Source organism: Anas platyrhynchos, chromosome 25 (genome assembly GCF_047663525.1).
Source record: "Anas platyrhynchos isolate ZD024472 breed Pekin duck chromosome 25, IASCAAS_PekinDuck_T2T, whole genome shotgun sequence".
Taxonomy (NCBI): Eukaryota; Metazoa; Chordata; class Aves; order Anseriformes; family Anatidae; genus Anas; species Anas platyrhynchos.
In genome coordinates, this window is record NC_092611.1 from 5,974,899 (window position 1) to 5,994,069 (window position 19,171).

Below are 19,171 nucleotides of genomic sequence, written 5' to 3' on the forward strand. Positions count from 1 at the left end.
CACCGGATTAGCTCTTTGGCCATCCTTTCTTTCTGCTGCTTGGTGTTCATTTCACTTCAGGCTGTACTGGAAAGTAATTACGTGGGAGGGATTTTGTTACATTGGGCTTCAGCAAAGGCGACACCAGATGTTCAAAAAACGTTTTCAACAGAGCCTCCGAGCATTTTCTTAAGAGCTGTTTACTGGCCCCCATGGCTAATGCTTTGAGTTGGTTGATTTTATTCTGTAGCTTCAGGATCTTGCTGACAGGTGAGTGGATAACTTTCTTATTCAGGCAAACTTCTTGTTGCTGTTGTATTGGTGCTGACACTGTTACCTTCTGAGAGCCGCAAGGAATTAGACCTGACAGTTGTTCAGCTCATTCTGGTTATAAACTGATAAGTCTGGTTGCAGTTCATTCAAAAGCTTTTTTTTTTTTTTTTTTTTTTTTTTTTTTCCCAATTCTTTCAGGGAGAAAACAAGCAGAGAAAGGGGGTTGCTTCAAGTGTTAATCTTTTAAAAGACAGAAAAGAACCCATGTGGCCATGTTTTGGGGTAACGATAACACTAAGATGCACATTTGAATGTGGAACAGATGGCTTAGTCTGAAAATGAAAAAAAAAAAATCAGAACAAACTAGGTATTTTATAAAATTTGAAATGAGAACTTTTCTGCACACCTGCTCACTCATTTTTGGTGCTCAGGTACAGGCACACAGAGAAGCCCTTTGTGCGGAACTTCATGTAAAGTCCTTCCTGTTACTATAGCAAAGTTGACTTTTCAAAACAGACAATTGTATCAGGACAGTGGCACCAGAATCTAAATCTAATAGTCCTGCAAAATTAAGCTAAGAAATGTAAAAAGGGAGCTGGTAACTCTGTTGATTCCATGCTCTGGAGTTCAGGTTTCGCATACCTTAGTCCTTATTGAGCTTTTTTATTACCTTTCTCTGGCAGAACATGATGTTGAGCGACTTCCTCTAATGGGATGGTTAAAATTGTCTTCGCTGAGTGGACTAGATAACTAAGGTAGAGAAAGATGAAGTGACTTGGGTGAGATCACCCAGCACTGCAGTACCTCTGTCATCCTTTGGCTCTTTCCGCCAGACTGTGTTGTGTGCACTCTGATGAAAACTTAGGTTTCCAGCTTTCTGGCAAACAAAACATGACTTTTTTTTTTGGAAAACTATAAAGGCATCTCTGCCTACAGAGAGCAGTTTGATTTAGTTTGATAAAGCATCTGAAACTGGGGTGCTGATCTAAAGTCTGTTGGGATTTCCCTCAGAATTTTGTGGTTAGAGTATTTACCCACAAGTCTTACAGAAACAGATTTTCATGCTGGAAAAGAAACCTTTTCCTAATTTTAACCACCAAATCTTCAGAGTGAGTGTGCTAATGGACATAATGGAATATAATGTTGCTGAAAAGCCAACAGTTTAGGTATATTTCCAGTTTTGGTACTCTGTGGGTGGCTTTGGGAAGTCAGGTAATTCATGTAGGTGTAACAGTAATAATAATGAGGCACTTGTTTAACAGCGGAACATGAGATTTCCTGATTTAGTTTTCTTCTAATGAGATGCTTAGAATACTTCCAGTTTGTTTTTTAGTCATTACACTGCTGGGATGCTGCGTCCCATTCATTAACTCCACTTCTCTATAAAGGCAAAGCAACATTGTTAACGCTAAAATAATCATATTAGTAGTGCTGCTGCTAATAACACCAGTGATAGAATTGTGCAGATACATTATGGTGTAATAATTACTGGTAGTTTAGCTTGGAGGTTTCAGTGTTTGTTCTTTGCCACCTTAAATTTATTTCTTCTGCTCTCTTACAGGGACAGCCTCCCTCTCACCAGAGTGCAACGTAGACTGCCAGACCCAGTGTTTGATCGACTGCAGGCAGGGCCATTACTACACGGCTGGCAACTGCTTGGAATGCCCAACGGGCTCCTAGTAAGTCTCCTTTCTTCCCTCTCGCTCAGTGTTTCTACTCCTGCAATAAGAAGTTAAACACTGGAGCGTTTGCAATGTCCTCTTACGTTGAGAAAATTCTGAGAGCTGTCTTGTAATGCAGACCAGGAGGTGGGGCACAAAGTGTGCTGCTAGTTCCTTGTAGATGAATAATCAGCTGACTAGGAAAACCACTACCTTCAGGTAATAAGGCTTTTGGGGACTTTCTGCGGTGATTGGCACGTTCACAGTTCCCCTTGAAATCAATGGAAGTGATTGTTCTGCAACACAGTAGTGCTATAGTCCCACACAAAAGGTAGGGAGCTGGTGTGTTCCTAGGAAGTGTAAGCTTGATGAAACTAAATTCCCTCTGAGATTGCTTAGGACATCTTCTGTGTATCCTGTGTTGCATATTTAGGAGGGACAGGGTAGGAGTACTGTCTGTATTTGTAGTGGCAACAAAGTCTAAGCTGAGTTTCAGCTTAAAAGGAGCACAAGGTGTCTGGCACTTGGTCCAGGGAAACTGTCTTGGCATATTTATTGTGTGTCCAGGTTGGTTATTTACTGGTATGCCAGTCACAGCAGGTGATGTTAGCTGAGCACAGAACAGTAGCCTGAAAACAAGGACGTCTGGGTACAAAGAGCAACGAGTTGCAGGGAGCTGGTGGCTGATTTCTAGAGGTGCTGAACCCTGGATGCTTTTGCCTTCCTCAGGAGAAAAACATTCAGGCTGCTTTCTCTACCACAGCCAGCTCACTTCAAATGCAAGAGGTAATGGTCATCTCAGGAGTTCTCAGACACAATCCCAAGCCAAGGGATTTTTCTTTTGCTTTCCCTTCCCACACAGAAAGCAGCTCACTCTCTGTGATTTTAGCTTGTCAGCTGTAAACTTGCTACGCACACAAAGCTTTCTCCACTTCAGGACCTCAGTTCGTTGGCCATGGCAACTTTGTGGTGGGTGCTCTATTACCCAGGTGAAAACTGTTTAGGTGTTAGGGATCAGATATGGGTACAACGTGGTTCTCATATGTAATTTCTGGTTCTGCTTGACACTTAGTAAAATCCAAATAATCCCATGTTTAGGAAATTGCAGTGTGTCACTGTTGGGTGTGTCACAAATCCACCACTGATGCAGAATCAAGCAACAAGGAGAACAGGGTAGGAGGGACCACGCTTTTGTTGCAAAACAATTCTCTTCCAAAATTATGAAAGGCATAAGATGTCATTTCACATGGTCAATTAGCCAGAAACATCCTTCAGGGGAAATGGAGTAAGTTGGGAAGCTTCCTTAGGTTGCATGCTGTGGGTGTTTGCTGTTTGGGAAGACGCCTGGTACAAAAAAACAAACCTTGCACTTGCCCAGGCTGGTGGCCTGCCAGCCTTCACTGAGAGCCCAGGTTCAGCCATTCCTGTAGTGAACGGCTGCTTGGTACAGCAGGGAGGGGGAAGAGTTTTCTACATTAAAATCCTGGCACGTCCTTCCTACATCCTAGAGAATGCTTACAAGCCTTCTGAGAATTTGGTAGCCCAAGGTTAGCTTTCTGTTGGGTGGTTTTCCTGTGAGAGGTGGGTTCTTTGGTGTTCCTCTGAGGCCTTCCACAGAAGTTCTGTTCGGCTCATTTGTACAGCACTCGGTAACAGTACAAGTGTGGTGCTGCAGGTAGCAGCAGTGTTGCTGATAATTCCCTCCACGTATCAGCAGACTTCAATTCACATTTCCTGGCCCTATAGAACCCAAGCAAAATGGCCTGACAGGGAGAGCGTGGTGTAGCTGTGATTTTGCAAAGGAATATTTAATGTCACTACAGGGATGCAGTTCACAATCTGCAGTCCTACCAAGCTCTCCTCTCTCCTACGAGCCCCGTACTGCATGTGAAGATGAAGTATTTAATGAGCAGCTCCAGGTGCCTCCTGCGGAGTCACTGAACCCAGCAACTTAATTCTTACATCTGTAATTAGAATCCTTTCTATTAAATAATGAAGGGTTCCTGTGCTTTGGGTACGTTACCTCCTAGTAGAAGGAGAAATGGAGTAGCTACAGAGATCGTGCTAGACCAAAGCCTCAGGAGTTTAGATCCAGCTATAATACACAGATGAAAAAACAGATGAGTTCCCATATTTCCTGCGCCTGGTATTAGGTGTGAATAGTAAGCTGTCTCTCATACATAAATCATCTGTGGGAAGTGATGGTGGCTTTGTGGTTGTGTATCACATATCATATTGCACTGAATTGTTCACAGTGCTCTGGAGAGAGCCCATGAGCTAATTTTGGCTCCATTAAAAATAATAATAGCCCAGGAAACACTGGCTTCTTTGGACTTAGGAAGCATTTATAAACACTGCTTACTAAAAGTTTAAACAAGTGAACAGATGTATGGTAGTGCATGGATTTTACAGTGACAGATTTGCTACTGTATGATTGTTTAGAGCACGAGATCACCCTAAGCTGCAGTCAGATTTCAACTCCAGTCTATCAATCACAGAACCTGGAGAGAGCAAGCAAAAGTCTCTCAGTAGATGATCAATGGGTTAAATATACAGAGCATTCCAGGCTGAAATTGAATGTTTCAGTGTTAAAATTAGTCCCTCTTGTGTTCTAATGGGTAGGATGCATGTTCTCCATCAGTTCTCATAAAGCTGAATAAGTCATCCAGCCCAATTGAAAAGATGTTGGATGGTAAGGAGTTTCAATACCATCACAAGTAGGAGAGGCTTGAGGATCCTCAGCGTTCTTTTCCACGGTTTGACTGACTTTAATTATATATAATCTGTGTATTTAGTACTGCGTGCATGTGAATGAAATATCATCGCTATGCTGATACATAGCAGTATATTTCAACATAGCAGTGGCAGTTTTATGCCACAGTTAAATCCATATATTCTTTTAACACTCTTCAGATAATCCATCTGGACTTTACCAAAGCATTTCGTATTAAGTCTTACAAAATCTTACTTGGAAAAAGTACTTCATTCTAGCTGGACACAAGCATTTCATCAGTAATGTACAACTGGCAGAATGATTTTAAGTGAGGTGTCTAGAAAGTTGTTTCTCAACTATGTCTTGTATTCTTCCCTACAGGTCACTTCTGTGTGGACGGCCTTACAGTCACTCCTCCATGCCCAGCAGGGAGTTTCAAGCCCAGAGAGGGACTTCACACAGCCAGCAGCAGTTTCTCATGCTTTCCTGGTCTGTATCATAAAAAATCTTAATTTTGTGCACTGGGAATAGTAATTCTTGCTCTAAATCACACTAGGAAGTACATGCTTATGGAGGTGGTTGCCAGTTAGAGTACTTATTCACTAGGCTCTGTCTAAGGCGTTACTAGAGCTGGATGAGGGGAACACCCATGGAATCTCCTACAAATCACCAGATTTGTAGTGAAGCATTCAGTAATTACAAGCATTTTACAAAATAAAATATACTCAGGTTATAAATTCTCTGGAAGGGATGAATGATGAGAATTAGCAGAGACATTGACTAAAACTCCATCTGTTAAGTTTTGGGGGTTGCTGTTTTTGCTGAACTGCTCGATCACTGCATCAGAACAGTGTAAATGTTACCAGGACTTGGGCCACAGAGTCTGCTTGTGTGCAACTGCCCCCTTTCCCCTAAGGACAAGAGACAATACCCCCCTGATACAAGCAGTCAGTATCCTTGTCTGAAGTTCATGGTACGGTAGGCTGAGAATCCTTCCCAATATTAGTGCCAATTCAGGTGGTTATGCTTGAAGTGCAACTCCCTGGGGCTAGAGGTCCTCAGACTGCCTGCACTGTTAGAGCTTTAGAGGTTAGAGCTTTAGAGGAATGGCCTGCTCACTTCACTAAAATGCTCTCAGCCAAAGAAACTGTTCAAGAAACAACTGGTTTGTCAATGCAAGGCACTTGCATCAGTTAAATACCAGTTTACAGGTTGGGTACCCGTTGAGAGGGGCTGCAAATAAAGTGTCTCCTGTATTTGTAAGCAGTTTATTGTCAATTGTGTTGCCTTTAGAGCTCAACTGGCACTATGCAGCCACTGCCCTCATCTACTTTTTAAACAAGGTGAGCGAGTCCCCGGGGCTACCACATTTATCAATACTAAAGGCAGTTCATCTAGAACTATCCAGGCTGTAAAATTAACCTTTCACATACAGGACAATGACAGCAACGTTTACAGCATCCTCCTTTCCAGCTTTATTTAAGCTACTTAGAGATAAAAGGAGTTGCAGAGACTGCCTATTTAGTGAGGTCCTGGAGGGAAATTTCTCATACCACTGAAGATTTAAGGAGAGGTAAAGGCAGAGCTTGGAGTGAGGAAGGGAAAGGTAGAACAATGTGTCTTGGTAATTACCAACATTCCTCCTGCTGGCTGTGCACTCAGGTAGTAATTGGGCCATGATGCTCTAGGCCACTGTAGAATAATTTGTGCTGGTGCAGGGGGCTTGCAAAAATACAATGCTTGACATAAGAGGCCTTTTGAAACAGTGCAGTAAAGAGGAGAATGGGCTTCCTATGCACCTTGTCTGCTGGGTGGTTGCACCCAACAGTGTGCACAAGTTGCTGGGTGCACAGTGTTGTGTGCCAAATTGGTGTTAGATGGTTAGCTTGATTTCATCTGCTGTGTCAAAATCAGCCCCTCCAGAAAGCAGGGCACAGTTAGGAGTTCCTTTTCCTAATTTTGTGAATGCAAGGAGAGGGTCCACAGCTGTCACTCAGCTGGCTGGGTCTCCCTGGTGTCAGGTGGCGATGCATGCAGAGCACTGTGAGTATTTCTGCAGGAATGCTCTTGGTGTGCTAAGGTCATTCCTGCCGTCTATTCCATTATAAAACGAGTTTATTTTACTCACTAGTGACATCTGGTAGGACAGGAGATCAGTGATTCAGCCAGCAGTCTCTGTCACGACAACTGTCCTAGCGAATGACACCTTCAGTGAAATAAACCCTATTTTTAGTGGAATGGACTGCATGCGCAGCTACCTCCGAAAGAAAGGACACTTCCATGAATATATATGCAGCAGTAGAAGTGAGCGTTCAATCCAGGGAACCATTGCTGACCCTCAGTTTATGAAGCATAGGTGAAAGCTTTTCACTATCTCAGTAAAATATTTCAAGCTGATAGGGCTGGAGTACCAGGCCTGGAGCACCTCTTGGGGCACCACTGGAAAGTTTAAGGTAAGGCCATCAAATGACTTTTATGTTAGCAGGAATTTTTAGGAGCAGATTCTTTGTGCAACTGTGTTTTCCTTTTGCTGCTGAGCCTGAAGGATACCACACAGCTTTCCATTCTGTAAAAGACACAGCTGGCAGAACCAGCAACCAGATGGACTTGTCTCAAATAGAAATCCATCCCATATTAAAACATGACCTTGAAGAGTCCTATTATTAGCAGTACAAATACCAAGTGTAGGTCTACATCCAGAGGTGCTTACTAGCCACTTGTTTCATTGGAATTGCCTGTATCCTGACGGATGTGGACCTTACTATTTACATGTCTACCCTATGCAGAGGTTTCTAAGAGGTTTCACCAAAGGCAAAATGTGATTATTGTGCTTTCAATAGAAAGAAATAAAGTATAATTGAAATGATCTGTCCAAGATAATCCAACAGGTCAGTCACGCAGTAACATAATAATGTAACTTGACTGTGTGCTTTCCCTTTGGGAAAGGGATTTTCTTTCTGTATGTTTATGAATCAATCACAATAGTTGCAAACCCGTTTTTGCAGTGAGGTGAAATTAGGTTACAGATTAGTCTAAGCTTTTTTTTTATTACAACAGTAAATAAGCACTGTCATTTATGGCTTCAGAAGCTGTAGAAGCCCTGCCCTTAAGAACTTCTAAAGTGCTGGTTAGATGAAGGCACAGGTGACACTTGCAAGGGTATAAACACAAGGCTTGCACAGACTTCCAGCCCTGTTTTCTGTGGCGTTTTTTTCTAAGCATTTTTGCTTTGGTTTGGTTTTCTAAATGAGCAGAACTTCATTTTGTATCCAGTAGGACTAAGTGTCATGCTGATGATTGAGAAATGTGTTAAAAATGGCTAGACTTTCGCAGCTCAGCAGTGGGTTAATTAATTTAAAAGGACAGCATAATGCGTGGGAAACTGATTAATTTTTAATTGTCTGATTTTTACTCTTTGAAGTTCAGAGGTGGCTGAAATGTACTTTGTTTGGTGAAGGCATTTGTGTGAAGTAATAGAGAGCTTAGCTGAAGTCTTCCTTGCTACTAAGTCTTTGATAAGATGTGGAAGGGGAGACCTGGCTTTCTGCTGCGACAATCACACATTGCTCAGCCTAAACCTGCCTGGCTGTCAACATTTCAGGTACCTCACTGTCTCTCACAATGGTATAAAATATGCCACTCTCTTCTTAATGATGCTGTACAAATTGGAAAATAGAGTCAGAAAGAGATTCAAGGGGATGAACTCCATTCACTAAGCTTTGGCCCAAGTCCAGAGTGTTTTCTCCAGGGTCACAGATCACTGCTAGGAGCAGAAACCCAAAGTTCAGTTGCTCAGTCTCCCTTCACATCTGCTGTGCTCTTTGCCTCAGAGAGGTACATGCACTAAGAAAATAATTATCTCCTTCAAATCGAGCCATATATTTTTCTATTTGATCATTTCTTTTTTAGCGAATGACTCAGCTGCTAAAGCATCTTGACTGTTGAATGATTTTTTGCTCACCAGCTAAGACTAGGAAATTGCTGCTTTCCGCCCACTTCTGAAATTAAAACCAGAATTGCATTTACATGGTGCAGCAAGGAAGAAACCTCACATCTCATCAAGACAGCAAAATTCGGCAGACAGGGCCAGTGGCACCTGAACAAACACTGAAGAAGCTGCAGAGGAAATGAGAGTTCAAAAACACTTTCAGTTTAATAATGTAAGCTGTTATCCTATGCCTGTACTACCTTATATAATGATGTTGTCAACTCTCCGAAGGAAAACGTGGCAGAGCTAGGACAATGCTCGCTGAAAAATAGGCAGGGGACACAAGAATAAACTCTGACAAGGCAGAGAATATTTCAAGTCGTACTGCCATGGGGTAGATGATGGTCTGAGCCTGTCTCTTCCATCTGTGTCACACAGTGAGTGTGATGTACTTAACCCTCAGTGAAACCAAGTTTATCTGCATCACATTCATGGCCTGGCAGGTATGTGGGCTAGCCTGGTCCTACAAAATAGATAATATGCTGTAAATCCGTGCCCTGCTTGGTTTTCTGTGGTCCAGGTAGCCATGCTCTTCAAGTCTGTTCTGAGCTCCACAGTACGGGAAGCACTAACTACAGGAAGTTGGGCAGAAAACTTAAATTTTACATAAGCAGGGTCAAGTGGCATGGGTTCTGGTTATGTAAAACAGCAGTCCTGCTGGGTTTGCTACAGGTGCAGATCCACATCACGAAGCTTTTGTCAGCTGAGGCAATTTTTAAGAGTTCCCTGTAGGGGAACCCTACAGCTCCGTGGGGTTACAGCCCCCTTCAGGTGTGTGGATTCCAGCTCTTAGAGCTGGGGAATGAGGCAGCCTGGAGAAATCCCAGTCTTGTGCTACTGAGGTTTTTGAACCTTATGTTTATCTGTGTCATGTAGTTCATGTTTCTGAGGGGTAGGAATGAGGAGGTGGGCAGAATGCCAGGGGAGAGGTGCCCCTTGATCTGGCTTTGCCACTTGAAGCATCCTAACCTGTCTGCAGAGAGGGAGATTTTAATATGTCCTGATCATCTTGGGCATGCTGTAAGGTTCTTCTCCAGCCTTGCAGTGGCTCGTGGTGTAGGCTTGAGCCTTGCTGTGATAAGCACTTGGGAGGCAGCTGGGGCTCAGCCTGGACCTATTCCAGGGAGCCATGATAACACCGAGCCAGTGTTTTCCCTATTGCTCTATTCACTTTGTGCTGTTGAAAGTCCTGACTCAGGAGGACTGCAGCTACTCCTGTGCTAAATTTGTGTTTCCTTTTCACTGAGTTAAGCATTTGGGGACATCTTATAATTAAATGCACTTTCTGAAAGTGACAACACAAATAATTGTTTTATTACCTATTGATCTTGAAAGTGTTTCCTTTAATGTACAGTTAGAGCACCTGTTAACACATGAGATTTTCAAGATGATCACAGCACAAATGGTTGTCATTCCAGCAGGTATCCCTGTGTTTGTGTTCAGTACATCTCCAGTCTGCAAAACCTGTTCAGCTCTTGGTATTCAGAATGCAAATATGGAAACGGCCCAGCTTCCGTGGGAACACCAGGCTCTTCTATAACTGAGGTCCAGGCATGCTGGTTGTTAAATCTACCTGCGTCAGTGTGTTTTCAGGCTGATGTGTTTATTTTTTAATGCATCTTCTCGTATTATCAGCTCGGAACGCAGTCCATGTGGTTCTGCTGCTTCCAGGAGCCACTCAATTGCAGTAATAATCAGCTAATCCAACACCACCACCTTCTGGCTTTGCTGTAACTTCCTTGCTATTATGACTGAACCTCCATCATACTTTCTTACTGTAGGTGAAAGTAACAGGATCACGTTTGGAAGACCCTCTGTTTTATCAGCAGGTCATGCTCCCTTTGGGACCCTAAATGTCTTCTTTCTCTTTAGGAACTGGGTTGTGTTTGAAGCGCCCTGCTGGCTATTTCTGTCCTGCTGGAGCAAATGACCCAACGCCATGCCAGCCAGGCACATACAATCCTCTCCAAGGACAGGACAAAGCCACTGACTGCAGAGCCTGCCCGGCAGGGAGAGCTTGCACTCAGGCTGGATTAGTGCAGCCTGACTCGGAGTGCCTACCGGGGTGAGCTTTGCTTGTTTTCTGTCCTTCTCTTTAAGTCTACACATACAGTTTGCCTCCACTGTTGGGGTGTTGTGCACAGGGACGTGCAGTGGCATTGCCTGCAGTGTTGAGAGTTGATGACATTTTCTGGCAACTCAGTGTGATGTAGGCTGTATGGGTAGAGGAATTGTCTTAAACACAACGGATTTTGCTGCCTTCTATTGCCACAGAAAAAGTGGTGAGAAATAGTGAAACAGGCACGAGTGAAGCCCAGCCACAGATCCGTGGTTATGAACAACACAACCTGGCTGAATAACCCCCGTTCTGTTGGTGCAAAATGTTTAGCAAAACCAATCCATTCACAGTGTTTTCTTCTCAGTCTGTGTTATCAGCTGTCAGTTACATTTCTGACAGCTGCGGTACCAAGTGCTTCAGCTTTTTTCCCAGTTGCAGCTTTCTTCCTGATACATTGGGAGGGCACAGAATTTGTCTCCCTGTTGCATCAAAGCGTTTGCCCCAAGTAGCCTGCTGTGTTTTATTAGGTTCGTGTGCCCAGAGGGGTCATCCAGCCCTCATTTTCCCAGCAACGCCTGTCCTCCAGGAACAGTTGGCAATGACTTCAACCTCTTTGATAAGTCCCAGTGTGAAACATGCCCTGCTGGATTTTTCTGTGTTAGAGGTAGGTGGCTTTATGACAAAGTGAACTCTACTCTGTACCTCGTACCGTGAAGCTCCCCAGTAAGTACCAGAGCAGGTCACTGAGGTATCACAGTGCTGGTAAATGGGGAAAATGGTGTCTGTGTAGGGTTTAGTGTTACTGCACAGACTGTTCTGCTCACTGGAAGGGTTGATTTTAATTTTACTGTGAGGTTTTCCCTTATGCTTCCCATAGTTACTGTTTATCTTCATGATCTGGAAGCAGCCAGTTTTTACAGGCTCCAAACTTTTTTGCCTGTTGGTGGCTTCTTAAACTTGGACACAAAGTTGGTGACCATTTTTGGACGCAGGCACCTCGCAGGATTCTCAAGTTCAGAAATAATTACTTTAGTAACCAGTTCTGCGACAGAACCTCTCATCAACAGATGAGATAATTATTGTCTCATTTTAAATGGATGAAAGGTGCAAAAGCTTCATTGCTCCTGTTAAAAATTTGGTTTTGTTTTTACAGAAACAGGGGGAAGACAGAAGCCTCCTGTTCCATGCCCAGTTGGTCACTACTGCCCACCAGGCACAAAGCACTCAACGCAGCAGAAGTGTGCCCCAGGCACCTGGAGCAATAGGATGAGGCTGGCATCAGAAGATGAGTGCTTGCTGTGCCCTGCAGGCTGGTTTTGTGTAGGAGGAGTTCATGTCCCTTCTGGCATGTGCAGCTCAGGGCATTACTGCCCTCAAGGTAGGCAGTTTTATCCAGAAATGAAAGAAATTAAGTTCATTTCTCTCTTTAGGAATTCTGTGGGCTCTGAGTCATATGCTGAGTTTATCAGCATATTTTTTTGCACCAAAGCATTTCAGTGTGGAGTTGGATAGCAAACTGTCTGTTCCAAATGATGAATACTTTTAACCTTCACTGCTTGAAATGAGCATGTTAATAGCATTATTTTCTTTCCTTTAATTTGCAAAGAATTAAAATGCACAGTCAAGTGTCCAGTACAAACACAATTATAATTTGAAACTTCCTGCCAAGTTTCGGCAGTATTTACTAAGTGGTGACTTTTTTTGGTTGGTTGGTTTGTGTTCAGAGTTGGGGGCAGTGATTTAAACATATTTAAATACATACTTAACATGTAGCTCATGTAAATACTTAATAGCAATGAAGAACAAAGGGCGTTACTGCCTTCTCTCTTCAAGGCTTTAATTAGAATTGGGATGGTTCTCTTTGGAAAGGTACAAGGAGAAGCACACAGTACCCCTGCCCTGCTGGAACTTACAGTACCAGGCTGGGAAATGGCAGAGTGGAAGACTGTGCAGCCTGCCCTGCAGGGGCTTTCTGCACCAGGGGAACCTCCAAGCCAGTTCTTTGCCCAGTGTAAGTACTCTACACATGCTGTCATAGCTGTGGGTCTCTGTGTGCACAAAAGGACTTTCATGTAGCATTTCAGAACACTTTTTGTAAGAAGAGATCACATTCTGCTCCAAAAATGTTTGCAAAATCATTTCACCTTGCATGTTCCTGGAAAGTCTGGGCAGGTTTTTTCTGAACTGGCCTGTTTCTTGCTTCGAGAAGTGGCAGATATCCTCCATACAAGAGACTAAGAAATACAGAGCAGAGATGCACTGTCCTTTTCTTAGTTACTTTGCTGCAGTTGATGACTCCCTCTGTTCCGTTTTCTACTGCAGAGGAACCTATTGCATGGAACATGGTGCAAAAGTGGCTGCAGATTGTGTCCCTTGTCCTGGAGGGTACTACTGCCCTGAGCTTGGCACTGTTACTCCTCGAACATGTGGTGCTGGCAACTTTTCAGTAAGTAGCAGTAGTTTTATCTTGGCATCTGTTCAGCCTAAGGACTCAATTTTGGCAGAAAGAGGAGCTGCAGGATATACCCCCAAGGGAGGCACTGGAACGAGCCCATCTCCTTGCATTATGAGTCTGCTTATTTGGGATGATTGTGTGTGGTGTTTTAAACAGTACTGCCCACCTGTGCCGAGTCTGCAAGTAATGAGAGAAAGTGCTAGCCTAGAGAAAGCACTGGGAATGTTCCTGCATGGTCAGGCTTGGAGCTGCTCCAGACATGATGCCAAAAGTGCATCACGTGTGAGGTGCTGCTCTTGCTGTTACTCCTGCTCCTGAGGCTTGCAGTAGCAGTAAGTTCATCTGTTGTGCACCCAGCAGTGGGTAGTTGGGTAGATGCTTGCTTTGAATTTTGGTTATTCATTTTAGTCTTGCATTGTTAGTGTAAGTACTGCAGGGGAACAGCAGAGCAGGCACCTGTATTTAGTTCCTGCCTGAAAGGATGTATTGGATTGCAATGCAGTTAAATAATTGTTTGGCTGTGGAAAGTCAAACAATGAGACAGAGGCATAGAAAGGAGCAGTGGATGGCCCATCGACTCTCACAACAGGGTTCTGAGACTTATTTCGTATTTATCTGCCCCAAAACTGTAGTGAATAATTCTAGCAATATGTGCCAGATTTCACTATTGAGGGGAAAATGGCATGTCACTGCTGTCAAATGAGCCCAGTAGTTCTATTCAAGCTGGTTTTCTGTCACTGTGCACAAATTTTGTAGTTATCACTGGATGATTCATTAAGATAAGAGGGGAGATAAATGATGAATGGGGATGTATGTGTGACAAATGGACCTTGATTATCTTGATTATCTCTCTTTTGCACTTTGTAGTTCAGCCTGACAAAGAAAGATGAGGGAATGTGTTTGTTTTTTTCTACTCCTGCTGGCAAAAGATGTTGGATTGACTGTTGTGGGGGTCCTTCTGCATGGATAATCCACAGGAAGCGACAGGACCTGCTTCTTGTTTGTGAAGCACAGGCTGTCTTGCCTGCAGGGTGAATACACTGAATTGTATACTGTTTGTTGTTAGGTTAGGTTAGGTGGAATTTTTAAGGGGAAACCTTTCTGTTTCCAATAATGTTGTTGAGCATAACAGGGAATGGTTTATATGAACAGGGTCCTGTTGTCAGTTCCCAAGGGCGATGTCTTTGCTCAGTGGCTTTATTTCTGCAGACTGTTTTATTTACTGGTGGGCTCCACTGCAGTGTTGGTTGCATTTATTTCCTTTGTATGTGCCTCAACATGTCAAACATGCAGGGATTCTTTTGCCCTCTACAAATGGGAACCATGTGTTTTTCCTGTTGTAGGACCAAGGTTCAGCCTCCTGCTTGTCATGTGTTGTTGGACATTACTGTGCTAGTGAGCACACCAGCCGGGAGGTGATGCTGCGTGCCATGATTTGCCCAGAAGGACAGGCAGTCGCGCCAGATGCCAGTAAAAATGCCTGCCCAAGAGGATATTACTGTCCCCAGGGAGGTGCTGTAAGTGCTTCTGCTTTAGTCCTTGGGATTTTCTCTTCTCTCATTGTGTTGGTTGTACAGTTACAGCCTGCACTGGAATCTTGCTGTGGGAACCTTTCCTAATTTTTTATTTTACTGATTTCTGTACTCTTTTCGTGCTGGTATTTGCCCAACATAAAACTTCATAATACCAGGATTACATTTTCTGAGCTGCTGTATAAAAACAACACTGCTGTTTGGATCCCCATTTTGTTACAGCCTCTCTCCAGCATTCATACCTGCTGCCGAGTGTTGCTTTTCAGTGTTTGTTCCCAGTAACTGGAAAGAAATATTTTTCAGTTTCAGCTGCTGTGTGGTTGCATTATGGTATGCAGCAGTCATGTTAGCACCTTAAAGACCCATTTTCCTGTTTTATTTCAAGGGCTTGCCTGCTAAACCTTGCCCCAGTGGGACCTATGGTGAGCAGAAGGGACTAAGCAGTGCTGAGGAATGCTTGCTGTGCCCTGCAGGGAAGCACTGCTACAGAGCTGGGATGGAGCCTCCTGGAATTCCCCACCCTGTAAGCACAGCCCAGCTTCTCCCAACCTTTCTTTTCCAGAGGCTGCAGCTCTAAATGGAGCCTAATTAAAACCTGTCTTTCCTTTGCCTTCTGCCTGCCAATGCAGGTTATGAAAGAGAGTTCAGATGTCAGGAGTTGGTGTTGCTTTGTCTCTAATGAATTTGGGGATCTTTCCTTGTCATTGTCTTGTCCCTTGAAAGAGTGAATTCTTCAAGCATTAATAGCAGTTTAAAAAAAAAAAAAAAAAAAAAAAAAGCTATTAAGAGGAAAAAGAGCAGAAAGAGCAGTCAAGTTTCTTCAATGTGGATGAATCCATGGTCTTATGTAAGAGTGAGGTGACAACTCTTACCAATTACAGCTACTTTCCAGGTACATAAGAAGAGCATCTTTGCCATGACTGCACAGGCGAAGGATAGGGGCTGTCTTAATGACAAGATTTTCCCTTAAGAAATTCTCACCTAAAATGATTATCCTTCACGGTCAGAATTTTACAGATCTGTAATTGTAAAGGGATTATGAATTCCTTTCCTCCCCTACTTTTCTCCCCCATTTTCATGCTGACTGCCTTTTTTACTTTCTAGACTGGGGATTGCCCACCTGGCTGTAACTGCCCTCCAGGGACTGGATTCCCTTTCTCCTTCCCCTGTGCACCAGGCTTCTTCTGGGATAATTCCAGTGCAGAGGGTGAAGACAGATGCAAACCATGTCCAGCTGGCTCCTACTGTGACCCTCCTGCCATGTCAGAGCCCAAAGCTTGCCCAGCAGTGAGTTGTTCTCCTGCAGTCATCTAATGCAAGAAGCTGAATGTGGAGGTTTATTTATCAGAAGATTTTAAATGCTATATTCAGCTGGCTTTGTTCTGCAGGGCTTTCACTGTGGCGAAGGCAGCTCTAAACCTGAGCCCTGCCCAGAGGGCACCTACAGTAACAAGAAGGGGCTGTCTGGGCCAGCAGAGTGCAGCCCGTGTGGCCGTGGTTTCTACTGTGCTGCTCCAGGACAGACTGGGCTAAACGGTCCCTGCCAGGCTGGGTTCTTCTGCCAGGGCAGGGCTCTGACTCCAGTAAGTCTCACGGCAAGCTTTTCTCATTTTCTAATTGTCTTCCACCGTGGTGTTTTTTATTAACCCAGTGACTTTCAAGAGCCACAATTTTGCACTGCACACATTCAGGGTTTTGGTGTGAGGATCCTCAAAGGCTGTGCAATCATTTCATAGTTTTCCCTCTCTACACGAACATCCCCTTAACTAGAAATGCAGCCAGGTTTATATCCAGGTGCAACGTTCGGTGGGTGTGAATCACAATAGGATTGCTAGTTTGAAAAGGCCATCCATATTTCTTTCTGACTTTGCTATATTTGCCTTAAAGAGGCGTTGTCTGTCCTCTGTACAGCAGAGTATGTCTCTGTTTTTCTTCTTGGTCATGTCTTGAGCCCAAACCAGTATGATGCCTTTAACGTTTTAACCAAGTTTGCTCCTTTTTTACATGCTGCCTTTTCCAATTTCAGTTGCCCACAGATGGCGTGACAGGGAACATGTGTCCCCCTGGGGCATACTGCCCACCTGTGTCCCCCTTACCTATCCCTTGTCCTCCAGGAACCTACAGCAACAGGAGTGGGTTGAGAAACCTCCGTCAGTGCTTGGACTGCCCACCCGGGTGAGTGTGGTATTTGCTGAACACGGCTCAGTTCTGTCCCATTGCAAAGGGATTATTTAACCCTCAAATTTCCTTCCACAGCAGCCCATCCTTACCTTCAGCCCTTTTGTAGAGGAGTCTCCTCTGGTCCCAGGGCTCCAGTACAAATGTTCTTGCATTTTCCATTGCTATATGCCTGTATCAGTAGATTTGAAACAGGGAACTTGAACTGTGTGAGCTGTATCTCAGCTTTTACTGTTCCCTAGCATCTGTCAAGACTCATTATGTCTGTAGTGCTGGATGGCTTGACCTAGCAGCTCTTGCTTAAACATTCTTGTTAATACTAATTGGGTAGTCCTTTTTATATTACCAGATTGTGTTGCATCCCTTTTAATGATGCCAGAGTTACACATCTGAGTCTGAAGAAAAAGGTAGGGATCTAGCGTAGGCTTTCACCTCTCCATGAGTGTGCACTGAATAAGTGCAGGTTGTTAAGGCTAGTGATGGACAGTCTGCCTTTCAGGTGGTTATGTCTTCATGCTGCAGTGACAAATGGAGCATGAAAGATCATCACAGGATTGGTGGCACAAAGTCTGTGATTTCTGTGGTTCACTGTGAAAGAGGATGCTATTTGGGATGGAGTTGTATGTCTCTGTGGGAAAGAACCTGATTTTTTTTTTTTTCACTCCCTGATTTCCCTGGAGAGGTAGGCAGAAAAACAGAGCAAGAGACAGCACTGGAATTCATGTTCTGTCCAGAAGATGAAGGGAATGCCCTCAAAAGCTCCTTTTTATTCCTTTATATTTCTAGTCCAAAGAAGCAGAAAAGGCTTAAAGAAAACCACCATTTGGGTGTTTGTGTGATCTATATGCAGATGCTACTCTGTTTTTATAGAGGAGGGTATTCTTTCCAGGACAAAACTACTGAATCTGAGGGGTTATGGTCTTTAAAAAGCATGTGTGACGTGATATGTGTACTTTTTAACCTCCTTTTAAGGCCTGTAAACAAACAGGAACTAGGTCTCAGTGAGATCCCAGGTAGACTGCAGGGAATTTTTTGTATTGCAACCACACTATCCAGTGACAAAACAAACTACCCAAGATTCTTATCTTTTTCTCCCCTACACATAGCCTTTATTGTGATGGGACAAACAGCCAAGCTCCCTCAGGACCATGTGAACCTGGCTACTTCTGTACAGGAGGTGCCAAAAGTGCTCTTCAGCAGATGGTCATGGAGGGGCATTATTCCTTAACAGGAGCTGTCAGGCCAGAGCCATGTCCCCTTGGCAGCTTCCAGCCTGTAAGTACGTTAGAATTCACTGTAAGATGCTTGTGGGGTCATCACAGCCATTGGCAACTGTACGAGTGTGTAAATAGTCATTTGTGGAGCGTCTGTAAGTAGACAGCTTAAAAAAAGAGGAACTTGGGTTTTCTAGTAAGCAGAGTAATCACCGGCACTGTCTTTGCTTCTGCCCTGCAGGGGAAGAACTCTTGGCAGAACTAGAAAGGTTTGGGACAGGATACCAGATCTATCAGTCTCGCACTCCACTGTTGCTAATCTGGCAGTTTTCCCTAAATTTTGCATAGTGCACATTTATTAGTGGCCTGAGGAGGCTTTAGCCTAGCACAGGTGAATTAACTGTGCAGCAACACTGCACATCTACCAAGTTCTTTGTTATGTCCCTTTTTTAGGGCCATGGTCAGGCTGTTTGCAGGGACTGGCCAGAGGGTACATTCTGCAATGAGACCGGCCTGGCTGAAGCACAGCCTTGTCCCAAAGACAATCTGTCTGGCCAAGATGCTCCTGGAGGACCTTGTGCACAAGGTGAGACAAAACCAGAAGTTCTTTAGCTGCTCAGAAATGTTTTTTTATTGCATGACAACGAGGACTCAAATGCTTTCTGCTTTAAGGCTATTACTGCATGGGAAGGACAAAGACTGCAAAGCCAGAGGATGGTGTCACTGGAGATATCTGTCCTTGAGGACATTTCTGCCCTGCAGGCTCAGCAGCACCTTCTCCCTGCCCCAGTGGAGAATACAGTAATGCAACAGGTCAGGAACTGGATCTCTGCAGCTTCAGTGTGACTTGGGAAAGCTAGATGTGGATTGTATCTCCTATCTATGTCCAATAATGTCTCAATAGCTGCTGACTGCTATGAGTTGCTCAGGACTTTGCTTGGGACAGAGAAAGGGTTTTTTTTTTTGTTTTCTTTAGATTTTTTTTGTTTGTTCATTTGTTTGGTTTTGTTTTCATGCTTTTTTGTTTGTTTGTTTGTTTTTGTTTGTTTTTTTCCTGGTGTCACATGGTGGGGGGAAAGGGATTCTTACACCCCTGCAGCAGGTCAAATAGTAGGATTG

The 19,171-nt window shown here is 43.9% G+C and overlaps 1 protein-coding gene across 1 annotated transcript in view; it reads left to right on the plus strand.

The window, feature by feature from the left end:
- The window catches only part of LOC119713715 (uncharacterized), a 153,248-nt gene that overhangs the window by 54,723 nt on the left and 79,354 nt on the right, over positions 1–19,171 (plus strand). The window contains exons 7-21 of the mRNA XM_072027742.1: positions 1,814–1,931; positions 5,008–5,115; positions 10,487–10,679; positions 11,201–11,337; positions 11,827–12,051; positions 12,543–12,684; positions 12,996–13,119; positions 14,472–14,645; positions 15,046–15,183; positions 15,765–15,947; positions 16,049–16,243; positions 16,687–16,835; positions 17,945–18,113; positions 18,506–18,638; positions 18,725–18,865. Coding sequence (XP_071883843.1) covers positions 11,940–12,051; positions 12,543–12,684; positions 12,996–13,119; positions 14,472–14,645; positions 15,046–15,183; positions 15,765–15,947; positions 16,049–16,243; positions 16,687–16,835; positions 17,945–18,113; positions 18,506–18,638; positions 18,725–18,795 — 1,590 coding nt within the window. The 5' untranslated portion in view covers positions 1,814–1,931; positions 5,008–5,115; positions 10,487–10,679; positions 11,201–11,337; positions 11,827–11,939 and the 3' untranslated portion in view covers positions 18,796–18,865. The remainder of the gene's footprint in view (positions 1–1,813; positions 1,932–5,007; positions 5,116–10,486; positions 10,680–11,200; positions 11,338–11,826; positions 12,052–12,542; positions 12,685–12,995; positions 13,120–14,471; positions 14,646–15,045; positions 15,184–15,764; positions 15,948–16,048; positions 16,244–16,686; positions 16,836–17,944; positions 18,114–18,505; positions 18,639–18,724; positions 18,866–19,171) is intronic.